At 57.9% G+C, this 18,967-nt stretch overlaps 1 protein-coding gene across 8 annotated transcripts; it reads right to left on the bottom strand.

Annotated features, from left to right (window-relative positions):
- Positions 1-4,083: 4,083 nt before the first annotated feature.
- Positions 4,084-18,914, bottom strand: SEMA3B (semaphorin 3B). 8 transcript variants are annotated; one of them, XM_060308233.2, is made up of 19 exons: positions 18,557-18,914; positions 12,462-12,834; positions 10,766-10,951; positions 9,928-10,085; positions 9,719-9,781; positions 9,195-9,314; positions 9,022-9,115; positions 8,699-8,818; positions 7,621-7,766; positions 7,414-7,525; positions 7,242-7,311; positions 7,018-7,162; positions 6,441-6,660; positions 6,089-6,180; positions 5,971-6,012; positions 5,576-5,733; positions 5,424-5,479; positions 5,192-5,331; positions 4,084-4,831 (listed from the first exon to the last, which is right to left on the bottom strand). In XM_060308233.2, exons 3-19 carry the CDS (start codon positions 10,872-10,874, stop codon positions 4,430-4,432), a joined length of 2,247 nt encoding a protein of 748 aa, XP_060164216.1. In that variant the 5' UTR covers positions 10,875-10,951; positions 12,462-12,834; positions 18,557-18,914; the 3' UTR covers positions 4,084-4,429. The 8 variants fall into 8 exon arrangements, with proteins under 8 accessions (XP_060164216.1, XP_060164218.1, XP_060164215.1 ...); XM_060308235.2 differs by having other exon boundaries at positions 10,766-10,966; XM_060308232.2 differs by having other exon boundaries at positions 12,440-12,834.
- Positions 18,915-18,967: the final 53 nt, after the last annotated feature.

Raw genomic sequence — 18,967 nt, forward strand, 5'->3', positions numbered from 1 at the left:
CTCACTAGATCCATTCTCATTACTCCAGCGGAGCCTTGGGTCACCCCCGACATGGCCAGTAGGAAAAACTGAATTTCCTGTAGACACTGGAGCCACCTACTCTGTTCTGCCTTGGCTGGCTGGTCCCCTCTCCAACCCTGACTGTAATGCGACGGAAGTTGATGGACAGCCAAAGGTAAGGCGATTTACATCTCCCTTTGCCTACCGAATCAGGCCCATTATTATTACTCAAGGCTTTTTGTATATGCCAGAATGCCCTGTCCTCCTCCTCAGAAGAGGAGGAGCTAGTACATTCTTAGAACAGGGTGAAGTCCAAGAAGGTAAAAAATTCAAACAAAAAATGCATCTATTAGTAGCTCCAGATGACCCATCTGCTACTCATCAAAATACTCCTCAAAACATTCCCCCCAAAATTAGACAACAGGTAAATCCTGTAGTGTGGGATGCCTCGGTGTTAGGAAAGACAAAACATGTTCCCCTGATAAAAATAAGATTAAGGCCTGGGGAAAAATACCCCTGGAAGAGACAATATTCTTTACAGCCTAAAGCCCTGAGGGGGATCCAACTACTGCTCACCAAATTCCTAAAACATGGACCCATTAGGCCCTACCAATCCCCTTGCAACACCCCAGTTCTCCCTGTTCAGAAGCCAAATGGGGAATATTGGCTTATGTAAGACTTACGAGCAGTAAATGAGGCAATCATCCCTATTCACCCAGTGGTGCCAAACCCATTCACCCTCCTCACTCAAGTGCCAGGGAGCACTCGATATTTCTGTTGTGGACCTCAAAGATGCATTTTTCTATATTCGCCTACATCCAGACTCTCAATACCTTTTTTGCCTTTAAATGGAGGGACCCTGACACCCTGGAGGCTACCCAATATACTTGGACAGTGCTTCCACAGGGTTTTTGGGATAGCACCCCTCTTTTTGGAAATGGGTTGGTATGGGAACTGAGAACTAAGCCTTGAAAAGGGAACTCTGCCACAATATATTGATGATTTATTAATAAGTAGTGAGACAAAACAAGATTCAGATCAAAATACCGTTAAGGTCCCAAATCTTCTGGTAAAAAGGGGATATAAAGTCTCCCCAAACTTGGCTCACATCTCACAGCAACAGGTTCAGTGTTTAGGATTTGTTTTAACCCCAGAGGCACGAGCCCTGGGCATAGACTGAAGAATAGCAATTAGTGCATTACCATCTCCAACCACAAAGAGGCAACTCCAAGGCTTTCTCAGGATGGCTGGGTTCTGTCATATCTGAATTGCAAATTATGGCGTTAGAGCCAAACCCCTATATAAGGCTCTAGATAATCGTTTTTGTTTTTGGGGTGTGTGTGTGTGTGTGTGTGTGTGTGTGTGTGTGTGTGTGTGTGTCTGTGTGTGTGTCTGTGTGTGTGTGTGTGTTCGTTCCTTGGCCTCACCGCAGGGCATGTGGGATCTTAGTTCCCTAACCAGGGATAGAACCCATACCCCCTGCAGTGGAAGCACAGAGTCTTAACCACTGGACCACCAGGGAAGTCCCTATAAGGCTCTAAAGGGAAAAGAAAGGGAACTCCTTCACCAGAATAGGGACCACCAATGGGACTTTGAGACTCTAAAGGCTGAGTTAAACAGAACACTAGCACTGGGACTTCCCAATGTGAACAAGCCCTTTACCGTATATGCTCATGAGAAGTCAGGGATAGCGCTAGGAGTCCTGACCCAAAAGCTGGCATCAGATGTGGGACCAGATCAGAGACCAGCGGCTTACTTTTCAAAACATCTGGACTCAATAACCCTGGGATGGCCCAGCTACCTGCGGGCAATATCAGCCACAGGCCTCTTAGTTAATGAGGCTTCCAAGCTCAACCTGGGACAACACTTATAGATGTATTAACCCCTCGTCAAGTACAATCTGTGCTGGACGTCAAAGGACATCACTGGTTGACTGGAGGAAGACTGACAAGATATCAGGCTCTCCTCATGGACACCCTTGACATACAGGTGTGCCAAACCCTGAACCCGGCAACCCTACTTCCAGTTGGCGAGAGTAGAGATTTACTGCATCACTGTATAGAGATCATAGGACAAACTTACTCCAGCAGGTCTGATCTTCTAGATGAACCTCTTGACAGCCCTGAGGTCAAATGGTTTACTGACGGGAGCAGTGTTATAGAGATGGGAACTCGGAAGGCAGGGTATGCCATAGTTGGTCTAGATGAAGTCACAGAAACCAAGGCCTTGCCACCACAGACATCGGCCCACAATGCTGAGCTAACTGCATTAACAAGAGCTTTGCAGGAGTTCTCTGGTGGCCTAGTGGTTAGGATTCCAGGCTTTCACTGCTGTGGCCCGGGTTCAGTATCTGGTTGGGGAACTGAGATCCCACACAGCCAAAAAAAAATAAAAGAGAGAGAGAGATTCTTATAACATCATATGATCTAAATTACCAACAACAGTTTGCCGTCCTCCCCTAGTTGAACAGGTAGTAGCAACAGCTATGTCCCTCATGGACTATCAAATCTTAACCACGGCGAGACAGACATTCCAGCCTGCACCCCTGAAGGGTTTGTTTTCCTCTGTAGACATCCAAACCATCATGTTAGAAAATTATGGCCAGACCCTGTCCTTTTCCAATCAAGGTATGGCCTATAACTGCACTGATAATGTCCATTTCATAGGAGAGTGCACTATAGGGACTATAGGGCTAAGAGGGATTGTGATCTATAACAGGACCACTCTAGGTCACCACCAAACCCAGAGAGCACTAGGAATGATCTTAGCAGGGGCAGGGCTGGCCATAGGACTGGCAGCTCCATGGGGAGGCTTCCCTTATCATGAAGCAACACTGAGAAATCTCACCAGACAGCTTGGTTATGTGATAAAACAGACAGGGCAAGCCTTAACAGGACTTAAGACCTCTCGTTACTTTGGTTAATGCAGCTCTTGATAATCATCTAGCTCTTGATTACCTTCTGACAGAACAAGGCAGAATCTGTGGGATAACTATTACTTCCTGCTGCACCTAAATCAGTGTCACAGGACAGACAGAAGTTAATAGTAAAGAAATATACACCCAAGCAGAATGGCTTCACAATTTTGGCAGGGGTGATACCGCCTCCGTCGTCTGGTCAGCAGTTAGGGAAGCCCTCCCAAAGTTAACCTGATTCCTTCCCTTTCTAGGCTCTCTTGTGGCTATTACTGTTCTTCTCCTTTTTGGCCCTTGTCTGTTTAAGCTTTTGGTTAAGTTTGTGTTTTCTAGGCTTCAACAGTTTCAAGGAAGGCTCATGATGGCTCAAGGATTTCAACCCACTCCAGCCAAGGGTAACCCAGGTCCCTAAAACAGTCAGCAAGGGACTTCTATACCTATAGGGTAGGTTAGGATCTGCAGCCCCTATCCAGCAGGAAGACATTTCAGAAGAAGACGACCTCCGGTCCCTTAATCCTTAAAAATAAAGGGTGTAGAATCCCTCAGGGGGGAATGAGACAGGCTGGGACCTGAGACCCTTTGCTGCAGTGCTTACACCTGGACAAACATCTCCTGGAGCAACAGAATACAAGAAACTCTAAGGGAGTAAAAATAACCACACACACCTGCAACTGGGGCAAATTATGAGCAAGACGCAAAAAAACCAAAAACCCAACTGCCACTTCTGAGGTGTTGGGAGCAAAAGCAGGGGACCACTCAGGATTCCTGCCCACGACACCACCAAGAGGGTGGACAGACCACCTAAGTCACCCCTCTGGCCTGACCCATGGATGTGCCCCTACTCTCACTCCATTTAAGGAACCAGCTCGGAGCCACCCTCCCCCAAACCCTTGTTCCCCCAGCAAGCAAGCAAGGGCACCTGTTGCTTGTTGGGCACCTGTTTCTTATTTTCACTCTCTTGTTCTGTAGCATGAGCCCCAATAAAGCCTTGCCCGAATTTCTCCTCTGGCCTCTTACCAACTTCTATTGATTAAAGAGTCCAAGAACCTGGGTCAGTAACACTAAGACCAGCGGCTGTCTGATGGGGCCGTTCCAGCTTCAGCTGATAACATGTTTATTGCATTAGTACAGTCGGCCTGCCCCACCCCCACCCCCATCCCAGCCTGTTCACAGCTTTCTGCTCACTGCCCAAAGAGGCGGCCCTTCCCCCAGGGTGGGCATTCTGGGCACCTCCCCCACCCAGGTCGTTGCTCGGGGACCCTGCTTCTCTGCCTCCTCCTGACCAGCTGGACCCTGTGCGCAGCCTGGGCCGCCCCTATCGGGGTTGCATTCAAGGATTATTCTCTGTTAATAAATAAGCCGGTATGGCTGCCTGTTGGCCAGGGCCTGTCGGGTCGGTGTCTTCCCTCCACCAGGAACCGCTGTGTGCCGGGGCCCTAGCTGCTTCCCAGGGTCTGACCGCCCCCTCTCTCTGCTGCTGCCACCTCCCCAGTCCCCAGGGTGGGGACGGCCGAGTCACCAGTGCGCTGCGCTGCGCGGCCCCCGCTCAGCACGCAGTTCTGGGGCGTGTGTCCTCCGGTTGCGGCCCTTCCTCCGCGACTCGGGAGGCGGTGGGCGCGGCGCGGGCTGCGGACGACACATTCGCAGGGAGTTCGTACCACCGCCGCCCGGCTCCACCAGCTGCAGGAAGTCCCGGTACCAGAGCTTGGGGCCCGGAGGCGCAACGGGCGCAGCATCCTCGGTCCGGGCCAGCCTTTCAGCCTGCGCAGCACTCAGCACGTGCAGCGCCAGGCGACGCATTGGCTGCGAAAAGCCCTGCTCCACGGCTGCGCACAGGTACACGCCTGAGTCCCCACGCCGCAACCAGCGAAGCAGCAGGCCCCGCATCGTGCGTTCAGCTCGCTCCTCTGCGGGCACCTGCAGGCCGGATCAGCGTGAGGCTGACGTTAGGGAACAGGGCGGGGCTCGCCTGAACGTGGGGGCGCGTCAGAGACCCTCCCCAGTGGGCGGAGAAAGGGCGGGGCTTCGTTCGGACTGGGCTGGGGCGCGGGCGTCAGGCGCCTAGTTAGAGGAATGGGGCCTCACCAGGATGCGGAGTGCAGGCAAGGGGCCAAACTGGGCGTTAGGGGTCTGGTTGGGCGGAGACTCACTGGGCAGAGCTGGATCGCATCTAGATGTGCGGAGCAGGCCAAGGGCCTCATTAATCAGGGCGCGCACTTCCTGGACGTAGGAGTCGGAACAAGGGCCTGGTTGGGAGGGGAGTGAGGGGAGGCTCACCTGAGTGTAGGCCGCCTCCCCCGCGCGCTGGAAGGTCCACTCCACGCGCGCCTGCAGCGAGCGGGGCTCACACTCCAGGAAGGCGCTACCTCCCTCCACACCGAACACCTTCCGCTCCAGCAGCGCAGGATGGGATGAGTCTGGGGGCAAAGGGAATGTCAGATTCAGACAAGGCAGGGCAGGGTGGGGCAGTCTTTAAGGGATGGGGGTTGAGAGCAGCTGGGACACTCACCCCCGGTGCACAGTGTGCTGGGGTCACCGTTCTTTACATCCTGCCGTCGGAACCTCCTGGGGAGAGGGGACATTAGAGCCTCCGTGAGCCCTTCTTTTAGCCAGGGGCAGATAAAGACTCCCTCCAGGCAGCCCGCCCCTGATCCTACCCACCTCTTGGCACTGGGCTGGAAGCGCGTGCACGCGGCCCCATCCCAGGCGCAGTAAGGGTCACGTGCCAAACAGCATTCGGCACAGGCGCGGCCGTGGGCAGCGCAGCGGTGCAACGGGATCTGGGCCACCCCGCTCCGAGAGGCTACGTACAGTTGGTGCTAGGGGTACAAGGGGCTCCAGGCTGACCTTGGGTGGCCCCGTGCCTGCCTCCCATAGGTCAGGGATCCCTTCCCCCATTTGACAAAAGGGAACACTGAGGTCTCAGGTCCCACAGTCTAGTGAAGGCAGAGCCTGTACTCGAAACCGGGGCTTGTAATTACCAAGAGAAGAATGGGGGTGGGGGCACCTGGGAAGAGGCTGGGTCCATTCCGCCCGCAAGCCTTCTGGTCACTTACCCTCTTGGAGGAGATTTGCATGCTGGTGACAGCAGCTGAGTCCTGAGAGGGAGGAGGGGTGCTGGGATCAGAGCTCCGTGGGGTGGGGGTACCCCAGGCAATGGGGGCTAGGCCTCACCTCAAACATGTGCAGCTCCTCCAGGAGCAGCCCCTCAGCATTAGGCCGGCCACCCTTGGGGACGGAGATCACCTTCAGCACCGTGCCAGCATCTGCAGGGATGAGAAGGCTGAGTGACTCCTTGTGTTCCCTGACAGCCAGGGCCAGGGGTCTCCTCACCTCTGAGGCCTCCACCCTCCGCATGGTTGGGATGGTGAAGAATGTGGGTTGGAGCAATCAGAGCAGCATCCAGAAGGAGATGGGGGCACAGCCCCCGGAAAAATATGGAGATGGGACTGAACAGGGGGAGATTCCACTAACAGGCCAAAGAGCCTGGGCTGGGTCTTGTGGGTGGTCGTGGCAGGACCCTGACCTGTGCCAATGAAGAGGACGTCGTAGTATCCGTCAACAGCTGCTACACGGTCCGCAGTGATCTGGGTGAAGGTGTACCCGGCACCCACTTGTTGGAAGAGGGGGCGCCCCCCCATGGGCAGGACCGAATTGTACATGAGGGGGTGGTTCCGGGCAAACTGGATGACATCATCAGGAAAGTCCTTGGTGGAACTGAAGGTGCCAAAGGTCTTGCTGGGGCACTGGGGGGTGGGAAGGAGGCATGACAAGGATGTGGATATGAAGGCCTGGTGGGCAGCCCTCCACAGGACACCTCCCGGAACCTGGAGCATGTGTGAGTGTGTGTGTGCGCGCGCACGCACAGGGGGCGGGTGTTGGACAGAGCCCTGCCCTGGGAATCTGAGAGAGGAGCTCCAGCCTTGCCTTTGGGGGTCTGAGAGGGAAACATGGCCTTCCCCTGAGGAGCCCTGTCTAATGAAGATGATGTTTTCCCACCCATAAAAAAAAGAAGACACAACATTCACCAAGAAAACCCCAGGCCAAATTCTCCACCCCTGAAGCTTTAAGTGGGTTGTGGTGGGAGTCCCTGGGCTACGCACCATGCCAGGTCGGGGGTAGGGGACACGGCCCTGGTAGGACACCCACTGGTGCACGGGCCCCTCCTTGTGTGCAAAGGGTCCCAGGAAAGCCCGGCGCACATCATTCATGCTGTACACGCACACTGCGGAGCCCTGGAAGATGCTGCTGCAGGTGAAGATGTAAGTGGAGTAAGGGGCTCAAGTGGGGCCTAGCCAGCCTTGCCCCACTACCTCCCACACCTTACCTGGTCGTGGAGAAGACAGCATAGAGCAGCGGGGTCCAGCGATCCCGCGAGGACAGCAGGAACACGTCCTCTGCAGGGAAGGGACCAAGTTGGGGGAGGGTGCACAGCCAGGCTCAGGGTCTGCGCCCCTGCGCCCCCTCCCCACACCCCATCCTCCATTATTGGCACTTACGGAGCTGGTCAAAGTTCGTATCGCCCTCAGCACCGGGCACTGAGCACACCAGCCGCGCCTTCAGGAACGTAGTCCACTTGTTGACCAGGCTGCGCTGGCCACCCACGTCGTTCTGCGGGGTCAGTAGGAGGGGATGAGGGCGAGGCCCCAACAGACAGGCAAAGGGGCGGTGGCAGGATCACCGAATGTGGCCCAGGGACTCCTCACCCTGCAGATCTGGCCAACGCGGGACACAGACAGGCGTCCCAGGGCCGGCGTGGCCTCCACTGCCGACTCACGGAAGAAGAAGTAGATCTTGTCGTCGTCCGGGTTCTCACTCTCCGGGATCCAAAAGACCTTGACAAACTTGGGCTCTGACCACAGCAGTAGGCGTGGGGTCAGCAAGGTCCTGGCCCTGCCCCCTGCTAGGAGGCCCAGGCACTGCCTCCCCTTTCTTTCGTGCCGGCAGAAGCCCTCAGGGCAGCAGCTGACCACCCAGCCTCTGGGACCAAGTTCAGATGCTGCTCCCCGAGGACACAATCGAAAGAAAGAGGGCCTGCGAGTCAAGAAGAAGCCACGAGAGGGCAGCAGAGACCATGGCTACCTGGGCCCACAGGCAAGCAGACCCTGGCCAGTGGTGGGCCTCTCGCCTCTCCCCTGGCAGTTCTCTATGCCAGTGGGCCAAGAAAGGAGGGATATGGGGTACCTGGTTTTACCTTCACTCATGAATCTTCCTCTCTAGCAGGAAGTAGATGCCCCCACTCCTGCTTCAAATACTCTGCTGGGTCTCATCACTCTTAGAATCTACCCTGGCCCTACCCTGTGCTGACAGTCCGGACCCCTTATCATTGCTCCCTTCATGAGTCTGTTCCTTGGCTTGTTCCTGCCCCCAGGGTCTTTGCACTAATTATTCCCTCTGCTTGGAATGCTCTTATGCTCTTCCCGCAATCCTGCTGTGTTTTGGGCATTAGCACATACCTTTTCTCAGCAGGGTATCTTCCTTTCCCCAACCCTCCCACCACCACCACCGCTGCCTAGTCTCCTTTTCCCTTCCTCTCCATTCTCTCATTATATCTCCTGGCCATTGGAACTGATCTTATTGTGTATTAGATCTGAGGTCTGTGAACTCAAAGAGGGCACGGGCCATATCTATCTTGTCCACCCTGCGACCCAGTGCCTAGTGCAGGGCTTGACCCAGGGTAGCTACCTGGTGAGCACTCACTGCTCACTCCCTTTATGGGCCTTACTCAGCACCTGCTCTGTTGGAGATGAGGGCCCCCTCCCAACAGTCCCACCAGTCTTTCACCGTTGAGCCAGCGGGAATCGTGTGGTTCCGTTCGGAGACTTGGACGATGACCCAAGCTGCGGAAGATGGTAAAGTCCCGGCCCATGAGGTCTGCGGCTACTCCCGAGTACAGCTCTTCCCCTGTAGACACGGCAAGGCTGCTTAGTGAAACCAAAGGCTCTTGTGGTGGGTTGGGGGCACTATGGAGCTCTGGGGGCTCTTGGGGAGTCAGTGAGGCTATGGGGGATCCCTGGGGCTCTAGGGAGGGTCTTGGGACTTTGTGAGATACTAGAGTCTCTGAGGGGTTCCAGGAGCTCTCTTGGGGCCCCAGCCTTTGGACTCACCCACCAGCACGGAGGCAGCCCGATGCCTGGGGTCATAAGGACTCTTGCCCTTGCCATCCTCTAGCCTTCGAAGGTCCAGCCGGAGCATGGGCTCCTGGGAGGCAGGGGGGAGTTGTTACTGTAGGCCCTTTCTTACCCTCCCAACCTCCCTCCCTGACCAGACCTAGCCTTACCTCCAGCCGCTGGCCCACCTCCACAAATGCACAGGTTGGGTGGAAGGCCCCTGTGCCACAGGCCAGCAAGTGGGTGCGGTTGTAGGCATGCAGCAACTTCACGAAGTTCATGCACTCAGTCTAGCGCGCACGTGGGCAGGGGCAGGAACAATGAGGCCTCCCCCAGGGAGGTGGCCTTAAGGGCTCCCAGCTCACCAGTGGCACTCCCACCCCTTCTTTTCTGCATTAGCCCAGGCCAGTACTAACATGGGCTCTAGGGGCTCAGGTGCCCTTGGTGACCAGCCCGGCTCACCTCTCACCAGAATGGGTTCATTGGGAAGCATGCCTGCATTGCCCCCCATGACGCAGAGGCCTCCAAGAAGAATCACATAGCCCCCACCCTGACTCACTACCTCTGGACTTCAGCCACCTCAACCCTCCTGCCCCCATCATAGCCAGAACAGGCAGGCTTCTGTTTTAGCACTGCCCATCTCTAGAGTGAGGGGCTGACCCTCCCCACTCCCACCCAGGCAGCCAACACTCACGCCAATGTCCTTCCCTGCCCAGTTGCACTCCTCTCGCCATTCCACAGGGGCCGGCCAGGCCAGCTATGGGGAGGGTGGGGGAGGGAGAACACAGGTCAGGGACTCAGGATGTTCTCTATGCTGAGGGTGTCGTCCACTCAGGGGGCCCATCCTCCAGGAAGCCTGGAGTGGGGTCCCGGGGCGGTGCTGAGGCTGGGGGTCCCTGGCACCTTCTTGGCCCGCTTGCTAATGTTGTCCAGGCTGAGGGAGGCCACATGGTTCTCAGCGCCCACAAACAGGCGCCCACGCTCCTCATCCAGCAGCAGAGCTTCGTAGCAGCAGGTCCTCTCCAGCCTGAAGGTCCGGAGACCGTGCTGGGCCTGGAGCTCTGTGGGGTGGGGACACCACTGAGGATTCGCCAGTCATGCTAGGAGCTTCTTCCAGGCCAAGGTTGTACATGTGACCTGGCCCACACACATGTGAATTTACACGCGTGTGAGTTTACACTCAGGGGGACAGGCCCACCCAGGGTCAGAGCTTCCACGGGGGGCAGTGCAGCCCACCCCTGCCCCCATGGGGGAAGGAGGTGGAGCTTCTAGGGCAACCTCAGACAAGTAGTGTCTCCAGGCGAGTGCACGGGGAGGCAAGGGTTCTGGGGTAGGCCTGCATGTTGGGACAGCCAGAACCCCAACCCCAAAGTCAGGCTGAGGGTTCTCTGCCACCAGCCTAGGTTCAGTATGATACCACTGCCTAGTAACCACCCTGTGTAGGGGGTGTGGGAAGGGGGCTCTAACAGTCCCCACACCTCAACTTCCCTGGGAGCAGGGGATGGAACAGAGGCAGGATCTGTTGCCATGCTTCCTGGGAAAGCATGAGGAGAATGTGGGCAGAGAGCTTGGGGACTGAGGCCAGGAAAGGGTTAATTGGAGATGGCCTGAGTGTGCCCCCAATCCAACCCAGCCGGTGGCACACACACAGTGCAACAGCCAACACAACGCCCCCTACCCACACTGGGCCCCTTTCCTGCCCACCCTGAGGTGGGCCCTCCCGCCTGCCAGGTGCACCTACCTTGGAAGGAGAGGCGAAGGCGTGGCGTGCTGGGGGCAGCACCCCCCAGCACTGCCACCCAGAGCAGAGCCAGGCCTGGGATCATGGCGGCGGCCTCAGCCCGCCCCATCCCTGCAGCTCAGGGAGCTCAGGGTTCAGCGGGCGTGTGTGGAGGAGCCTTGAGCCACCCTGGACTCTGCCCCGGATCTGGAAGAGAAGGAGCTGCAGCGAGAGCTAGGGAGGGAGGCTGGGGGGAGTCCCCAGGGATCAGATTACAGCCCCTAGGGGAAAGAGGCTGGGGGGTCGCATTCCACTTGCAAGTCCTCCTCTCCCTTGGAGGGTGCCCTGCCTGGCCACAATCACAGACACACCCACGCTGGGCACACCATCGGGGTCAACCCCATACTGGCAGGCGCCTGCCCCACCACGTCACCCTCCCCAGTAACCCGCCCTCATGTACACACACCCACAGGCATTAATTCACAAACTCTGCATGCCTACGTCATGCCAGCCTGGGACTGGGGCTGGGGGCAGTGGGGCACACAGACAAGGTCCTCCTGCAGGAGGGGGCAGAGTACCAACAAGGACTCAGATTGGTGCAGTCATTGCAGTGGTGCCAAGTGCAATGAGCAAAACAAGACAGTCATGGGTGTGCCGGTAACAGGAGGGGGGTCAGGCCTCTGGAGGTAGCTGTGCACCCACGGGCCCACAGAGGAACAGAAGCACATTTGGAGCTGGCGCCAATGGTGTGGGCGTCTGTGAGTGTGAATGTGCTTCTAAGGATCCCTTTGTGTATCTGTATTCTGTAGTGAGTATGTGTGTGGGTAGTGTGTATGCAGGCATATGTGTACATATCTATGTGAAACCATGTGGCATGTGTGTTGTATTACACATGTAGGTGTGGCATGCATGTGTGCACACACGGCATTGTATGCATGTCTACACAGTGTGTACATGTCTGGGGTGTACACTTTGTAAGTACATACGTGTTTGTGTTGCACATGTGTGTACGTGTTTGTGCACAAGTGTGTGAGTCTCTCTGGACATGCAGGTGAGCAAATATTATAACCGCAGCGTCAATCACTGCCTTCAACTCTGAAACACTCCGGAAACCCACTTCTCAGAGGGATAAGTGCAGCCGGGAGACCCAGGGCTGGGCAGACGCCTCAGTTTCTGATTTGGGAGCTGCTCCTACTTGGATCCAGCAGCCCCAGCTTTTTGCTTGACCTCTCTCTCCCCACCCCAGAGGGTGGGAGGGGCTGGTCACACACAGAAATTCTGTGAGCTCAGACTTCAGACCCAAGAGGAATCAAGTGGGGAGAGCCAAGGGCCTAAAGCAGATTCTCACCCCCAGCTCGGGTGAGCTGCCCTTCCCTCTCCAGCCTCCAGAGTCTCCCTGAGCCTCTCCATCCCGTCTTCGCCCTCAGGGTTTCCCCATCTTTGAGACCCTCCACTTCTCTGAGCCAGAGCCCTTCCCTGGACCTCTCAGATGGGGTCAGGCTCTGGCTGCAATGTCCACCCTCTTTCCCAGAAGTTGGCTGGGCAGGTGCCGGGCACAGTAGCCCTGGCGTGGGGCTAGGTCCTGGGGTGCATTCAAGCAAGGGGCACAGCTGCCGGGGCATGTTCCAGACTGCTCTCCCCAAACCCCCGCCTAGCTCTGCCGCTTCCAGACCCCTCCCATCCTAGGACTCCCACCTCCCTCCTTCCTTCCACTGACACTTGCCGCTGCCTCTTCTGGGCCCGTGAGGTCTGCGACGTCACAAAACACCAGGTTGCCTTCCCACACTCCACCGAGAGCTCCGGCATCAGCGGCTCCTCACCCTGGCCCCTTCTCACCCTGCAGAAGGGGAGAAGCCGAGGGGCCCTAGGGCACCCTCTGACGGCTCCTTTAAGGAGAAGCCCCCGCCCCCACCAAGCCAGCCGCGCCCCGCCGTCAAGTTTACGGGGCGGATCGGGTGACTGGGCAGGCAGCCGGACCGGCTGGAGTTGGTGGCCAGAGCGGAGCGGGCACAAGGGAGGGGCGGGTAGGGCCGACCCCTCCCCCCGTAGGGCTTCAGAGCAACAGGATGCCCCACGCAGTGGTCCTGGAACTGAGGCCGGCAGTCAAGGCAAATAAGGAAAAAGCAATAGAGACCCCCTAGCCCCAGGCAGCTCTGGCAGAGGGATTGGTCAGATGGGGCACCCCCAGGGACTCGTTTCTTCACTTGTCCCTCCATAGCTGGGGAGCTGGAGGTGGGTAATGAGGGGCTCAGCTGCCATCTCAGTCCCCAGGAGCCAGCTGGGAAGGGCCGGTCAGGGTCAGAGGTCGGAGCGGGGGTTCTCAAGTGGAGGTTTGATGGGCCCCCAAGACCCTGCCCCAGTCCTTCCTTAGGGCTTGGGCCACTTAGTACTTCTGCCACCTGGCTGGCAGTGGCTTTGATGACAGCCAGTCTGGGGCGGGAGAAGAGAGCCAGAGGGGCAGGCAGGGCAGGGAGGCAGGCGGCAAGTCTCACTTCTGCACTGCAGGGTGTGGGACCATCCAGAGCCCCGTCATGACCGGTGGTCCCATGTCTCTGCTGGCAGGTGAGGGGCATTCTATGCCATCTCCATGAACTTCAGTCTTTCTTCCAAGGTTGAAGGTGGGAGGAACTGCCCCACCGAACACAGAGTGAGGTACCCAAGGGGGCTTCAAGGATAGGATGGGGCTCCTACACCTCAGCGCCTCAGTTGGGAAGGGTCTGGGGTCTTGGCCTAAAGGTGAGTCTGGTGGACACACCCTGTTTGTACTGCCAGGTCTACTTCCTTGGAGGGGCTGAATGTTGACAATGGTCAAGGGGGGCCCTCAGGTCCACCTGGGTGAATATACCAGGGCTTGAGGGTGGGCTTCCACCCCTCAATCCCCCCAAAATGCATCCTGCTGCATCCTCCCCAAGGCTATCAGCAGCTCCTCAGGGGTCTGTGAGGGAGGCCACGTGGGCACTTCAAGTGTGCATGGTTCTGCTGCCCATCTCCTGCCGAGTCCCTGGAGTAGAAGTGTCTGTGTCCATCCAGGGTGGGGCCATGCCCCTCTTTCCTGAACCTCAGGCCTGGTGTTTCTGGCCCAGCCTGGCTGGCTGGTGGGCAGGTGAAGGGTGGGGGTTAGTGGGAGGACCAGGGGCCTTCAGGAGGGGGAGTGGGGGTGACATAACCCTGCCTGAGCTCCTGGGCTTCCAGGATGTGGCCTCTCCCTCCTCCCAGGCTCTTTTGCCTTGGACCTGGGCAGCGTCCCCTGGCCTCATGCAAGCAAACAAAATTCTTTGGCTGTTTACAATTTTCCACCCAAGCAGCCAAGATCAGCAAGTACCTTTGAGGTCCCTACCCAACTGCACGGTACCCCCTACTTGCCCCCACTGCTTTTAGTTCTTCAGGCCCAGGTCCCAGCCTCTGTTTCATCCCCACCCCCAACCCAGTATCCATACTGGAAAATGGGACCAGGACCCCCCACCATCTGTCCAACACCCTGGGACTCAACCCCCAGCCGAAGGGACTGGGCTGTTCCTGGCTCACCTGAGCCCTTGGCATTGCCTTCCCACTTCCAGATGTGTCCCCCTCCCTGGAGCAGGAAGGGAGATCCCCAGGAGTGGGAGCTAAAGTTGTCCCCATCCCCACAAGGTCTCCTTTCTGCTCCTCAGCCCCAGGTCCCAGCGTATGCAGACCCTGGGTAGGAAACTTATGGAGGCAGCCCCCTAGGGGCAGGGTCACTGGCTGTGGGTCACACTGGGCTCTGGAAGTCCCCAAGGATTCTGGAATCATGCAGCCTGGGCCTGGGTCTCGACAGAACGGAACAAACCAGGGGAGGCAGCTTGGGTCTCTGGTGCTGCCTATCAGTGGCACAGCCTGCCAAGGCCTTGGTTTTTCCTTCTGGAAATAAGTTGATTGTGCCAAGTCCCAGCACCTGGCTCCCCAGCCCTCATCGCCAGCTGGGCCTGCCCCTTGCACCCTGCCTGGACTCTGGGTGGTGCGACTGGGCTGGGGTGAGACATCCATTTGAGGAAGGCTACAGCCAACACTCCCAGTGCCCAGCCTTGGCTGGGTTGGGCCTTGGCTCCCCACTCACACCTGCTTTAGCCATCAGGGCTGGTGGCTCCAAAGTCTCGACCTTTCCCTCTTCCGGTCACATGGGTACTAGGACGTGCTACCCTGAGGACTTAGGCATGGGGGGAGGGAAGCGGTGGAAAGTGGGCCCTGGAAAGCCCAACTGAGGCCTAACTTCCCTGACAATCTGCTACCCACTCCAGGGGATCTCCCAGGAAGGGTCTTTCAGGCATTTCCCTCATCCATCCCCCCACCTGGTTTCCAGGCTCCCCAAGGACCCCCAGCCCACCTTTTTGGAAAGATGAGCTCCTCCCCTCCTTCCTTGCCTGTTCCCTTCTGAGGGCCAAGTCAGAGCTGAGGTGGAGGGGCTGAGGGAGGGGCCGCCCGGAACCCTGGGCCTCTAGCTGGGGCCCTACCCCCACCCGCTCCGCCCCAGCCCTCCGCCTCCTTCACATTCCTCCCTGGCTGAGGTCAGCCCCTCCGCGATGGGGGAGCCCCCCCCACCAGCCACATCACAGCTCTTCACTCACTTCTGTTTTCTTCGTTGCCCAACGGGGGTGGGGGGTGGGGGGAAGAGGGGCCTGGGGGTGGGGCCTCCCTCTCCTCTCCTTCTCCATTGCCTGGGGGAGGGGGGGAGGAGTTGCCAGGAATGCGGCAAAGTAGACTCCGGAGGCACCCTGTACTCATTAACATACATTAACATAAATGCTACATTCCCTTACTAGTCAGGGGGAGAGACTCTCAGGAGTACTGGTTGGGGGCTCAGGATGCTCTGGGAGGGCAGACCAGAGCCCGCCCCAAGAATCCACTCCCCAGTAGCCAGAGAGGGGTGGGGTTGAATCCTGACTCTGCTGCTCATCAGCTGTGTGTCCCTAGGGGGAGACTGAACCTCTCAGATCACTCTCCTCACTTGCCCTGCCGTTGTAAATGGTGGGCCAGGCAGGTCTGGCACACTGTGGGGTACACAGGTGTGTACTCCAGTTGTCATCTCAGCGCTGGGCAGCCTTTGGCATGCAGGCCTGGAGGCCTCGAGGGAGTCACTGCTGCCCCTTCCAGCCCAGCTTCATGGGGCCCTTTCTCAGGCTTGACTCCCCTCCTGCCCCCTTCCCTCCCCCTCCCCACCCCGCCACAAGCCCAGCCCCCAGCACAACACCCTGACCCTCCACCTGAACCTCCTTCTCTCCCCAGCCGCTGGGGATTCCTCAATCTTCTTACTCCACAGATCTCCAACCCACCCCCAGCAGTGCCCATGCCCACACCCTCCTCCCTCCAGGGAGCCCCCAACTCAGGGAGGACTTCTGTCTCCTTTAAGATAGAACAAGGCCCCAGCTCCTTTCCCTGCAGCTTGAAGCCTGACCCCTTCCCCAGGTACCCAGCCTGGGGGTCCCCGTGGTCCTTCTGCCAGTTCTCCTCCCAGTGCCTCCCCTCTGCAGTACCCTGCCTCCCCAGCTCCTCACTCAGAGGACTTGCTGAAGCCCGCGGACATCCCAGGCTCTTAGCCAGGCATTCACACACGCCTCCCTGGCTCGGCCCTGGCTAACCCTGCCAGCGCTCCAGCTACCCCATCTCTGGGAGGTGGCAGCTGTTCCTTTGCTAGGACTTAGCTTGGGCTGTGCCCTGTGCCCTTTTGCCACCTGCTGGACTTTTCCTCATCACCCACTACCCACTTTTCTCTGTGAAGCCCCAGGTGCTTATAACACCAGGTCCAAGCCTCTCTTCAGGGCTCTGGGTTCCCCAGCAACCACCATCCCATCCCTTGGGGGCCCCAGGCACAGGGAAGCGAGAGACACAGTGCCCACAGGAAGCCCGGCCACCTTCCTGGGCCTGCTGAACCTGGGTGAGGATGGGGGGTTGATGGAGAAGAGAGACTTCAGCCCCCTTCAGGATTCAGTCACTCAGGCCTTGACTCCCTCCACCCACAATGAGGTCAGAAAACAGAGTAAATGCCAAAGAATGTCAAACTGATTTTTCTCCTAAATAAGATCACCTGTGAGGTCAAGTCTCCTGTAAGGGTGGAAACCAAAGCAGGGAAAAGAAAGAGATCCATGGCCTTGACCCCTGCTCCCTTGGATACCAGTGCCCGTTGCTGTGTGGTTAACTGAGGAGCTGATTGGCTGGCAGGCATGGACATACTTGGGGTCACACGGCTGCATGCAGACCTCAGCTGGCTTGAGGCTCTCCTTGGTGGTGTGCTGGGAGCTGGCTTCCGCTTTGGGGGTTCAAGGGGGACTTGGCGGGGGGCTTCCCTGGTGGTGCAGTGGTTAAGAATCCGCCTGCAAATGCAGGGGATACAGGTTCGAGCCCTGGTCCGGGAAGATCCCACATGCCATAGAACAACTAAGCCCGTGTGCCACAGCTACTGAGCCTGCACTCTAGAGCCCGCGCACCACAACTACGGAAGCCCACGTGCCTAGAGCCCATGCTCCGCAACAAGAGAAGCCACCACAATGAGAAGCCCGCGCACAGCAACTAAGACCCAACGCAGCCAAAAATAAATTTTTTAAAAAGGCGGCGGGGGACAGACTTGGGGGAATGCACAGCCTCACACCAGGGATGAGGTCCCCTAGGATCTCTTTTGGGGCAACAGACCCAAGGATTGGGGTCAGTGGTTTGGGAGTGGGCCTGGACCCAGAACTCAGCCAAGGGAAGCTGCAGTCCCGTCCCTGACTCCCAGGGCAAGTAGGACCTGGCTGGCCATGCCACAGGCCAGGTGGCTGGAGTCAGGACTTGTATTCTCCAGCCTTAATGGCTGGCTTGGCATTCTGGGGTGGGGGGGGATGGCTCTGAGGGGAGTGGGAGGATTTCCTGACCTCAGGAGGAGCTATGGGGCTGCCCCGAAACGTGGTAAGGGGTTATTCTAGGTCTTGGAATCTCCTACAGCCTCAGAGGATCCAGTCCTAATGGGGCCCCCTCCCCTTTCTGCACCTGGCATCTGGGCCTCCACCCACCTGCTGGGGGTGGGAGGTCTGGCCCAGGGGAGCTGGAAAGTGGCTACAGGCCAGGGCTGGCTTCTCCCCACAGGGTCTCCCTACATCCTTCCCTCTTCAGAACTCTCTCTCAGAGCTTGTCTCTTTCTCTCTTCCCAGCCGTTTCCCCACCCACCCCACCCTCCCAAATGGGTTAAAAATAGCCAGGCTGCTACCACATCAGTAGCCTGAGCAACTATTTGGAGTGGGGTGGGCCCTCTGGGAGATGGATCAGCCTTGTGGTGGTCCCCACTGGCTGGAGACAGCCTACCTCAAACTGGGATCCACAGCTTGGTCTGGGAGCAGGAGCCTGGGTCCTTTGCCTGGCCCTGCCTCAGGATCCTGAGCCTCATAGAAGCAGCTACCCATGGGTGGGGTCAGGAAGATGGGCCTTCTTAGGCTGGGAGAACGCTGGGGGACACACAGCCAAGGAGCACTGAATCTCTGGCTCTCCTCACCCAGGGATGCGGGATGGCTGAGGTACAGCCCTGAACAGTTCTAGGCAATGGGGGGATCCCCAGGAGTCACCTTCATGGAGTCCCTCCTGTTGGGGTGCAGGACACCTGGGATGCACCCCCGTGCCTACCGCCCCCCATGGCTGGGAATTTCCCAACCAAGAAAGACAAGGATGAATTGAGAGGCCGCCCCCACCAGTGCTGGGACAATGAAGCCTTATGCTCTCAAAATCAGAGCAGGGGTAGGAAGGCCAAGGGCAGGTGGGGGCCTAGCTGTCTGCACCCAGGGAAGTACTGCTTGCCAGGAACCCACCCAGACCCATTGCCAAGCCGGGTACAAGGGGATCCTGGCCAGAATCCTGCGTGGCCCACTCAGGGAGGGAGACGCTGGGTTCATCAGGCAGACAATGCCAGCTCGTCAATGGTCCCTCTGTGCAGGGTTCTCCCTCAGGACGGAAGGAAGGAATCATCTGTCTCCCGCTTCCTGCTGGGCGGATATCAGGGCACCGGAGCTCCCACCCCGTCCGCACATCTGGGGTTCAGCGGGATCCAGGGCTGACCGCTGAGGGCAGGAAGGGATCCTGGCTTGGACGTGGGATTCTGTTCCCCTTGTCAGTCGGCGATCCTCAGCTCTCAGTGGCAGGGGTAGCAGGAAAGGCCCGAGGGACTGGGGCGGGGACGGGGGGTGGGGGCCGTTGAACTCCTTCCGAGGGGGCGGACACAGCCTCTCATCTCTCGCCAGGACTCGG

Source organism: Globicephala melas, chromosome 11 (genome assembly GCF_963455315.2).
Source record: "Globicephala melas chromosome 11, mGloMel1.2, whole genome shotgun sequence".
NCBI classification, from domain to species: Eukaryota; Metazoa; Chordata; class Mammalia; order Artiodactyla; family Delphinidae; genus Globicephala; species Globicephala melas.

Bases quoted from the DNA above. Each gene is read 5' to 3' on its own strand.
- SEMA3B (XM_060308233.2), bottom strand. From the start codon at position 10,874: ATGGGGCGGGCTGAGGCCGCCGCCATGATCCCAGGCCTGGCTCTGCTC. The intron at 9,116-9,194 runs GTAAGGCTAGGT...CCTGCCTCCCAG, and splicing joins AGGTGGGCCAGCGGCTGGAG to GAGCCCATGCTCCGGCTGGA. The intron at 5,734-5,970 runs GTAAGTGACCAG...TTGTACCCCTAG, and splicing joins TGCAAATCTCCTCCAAGAGG to CACCAACTGTACGTAGCCTC.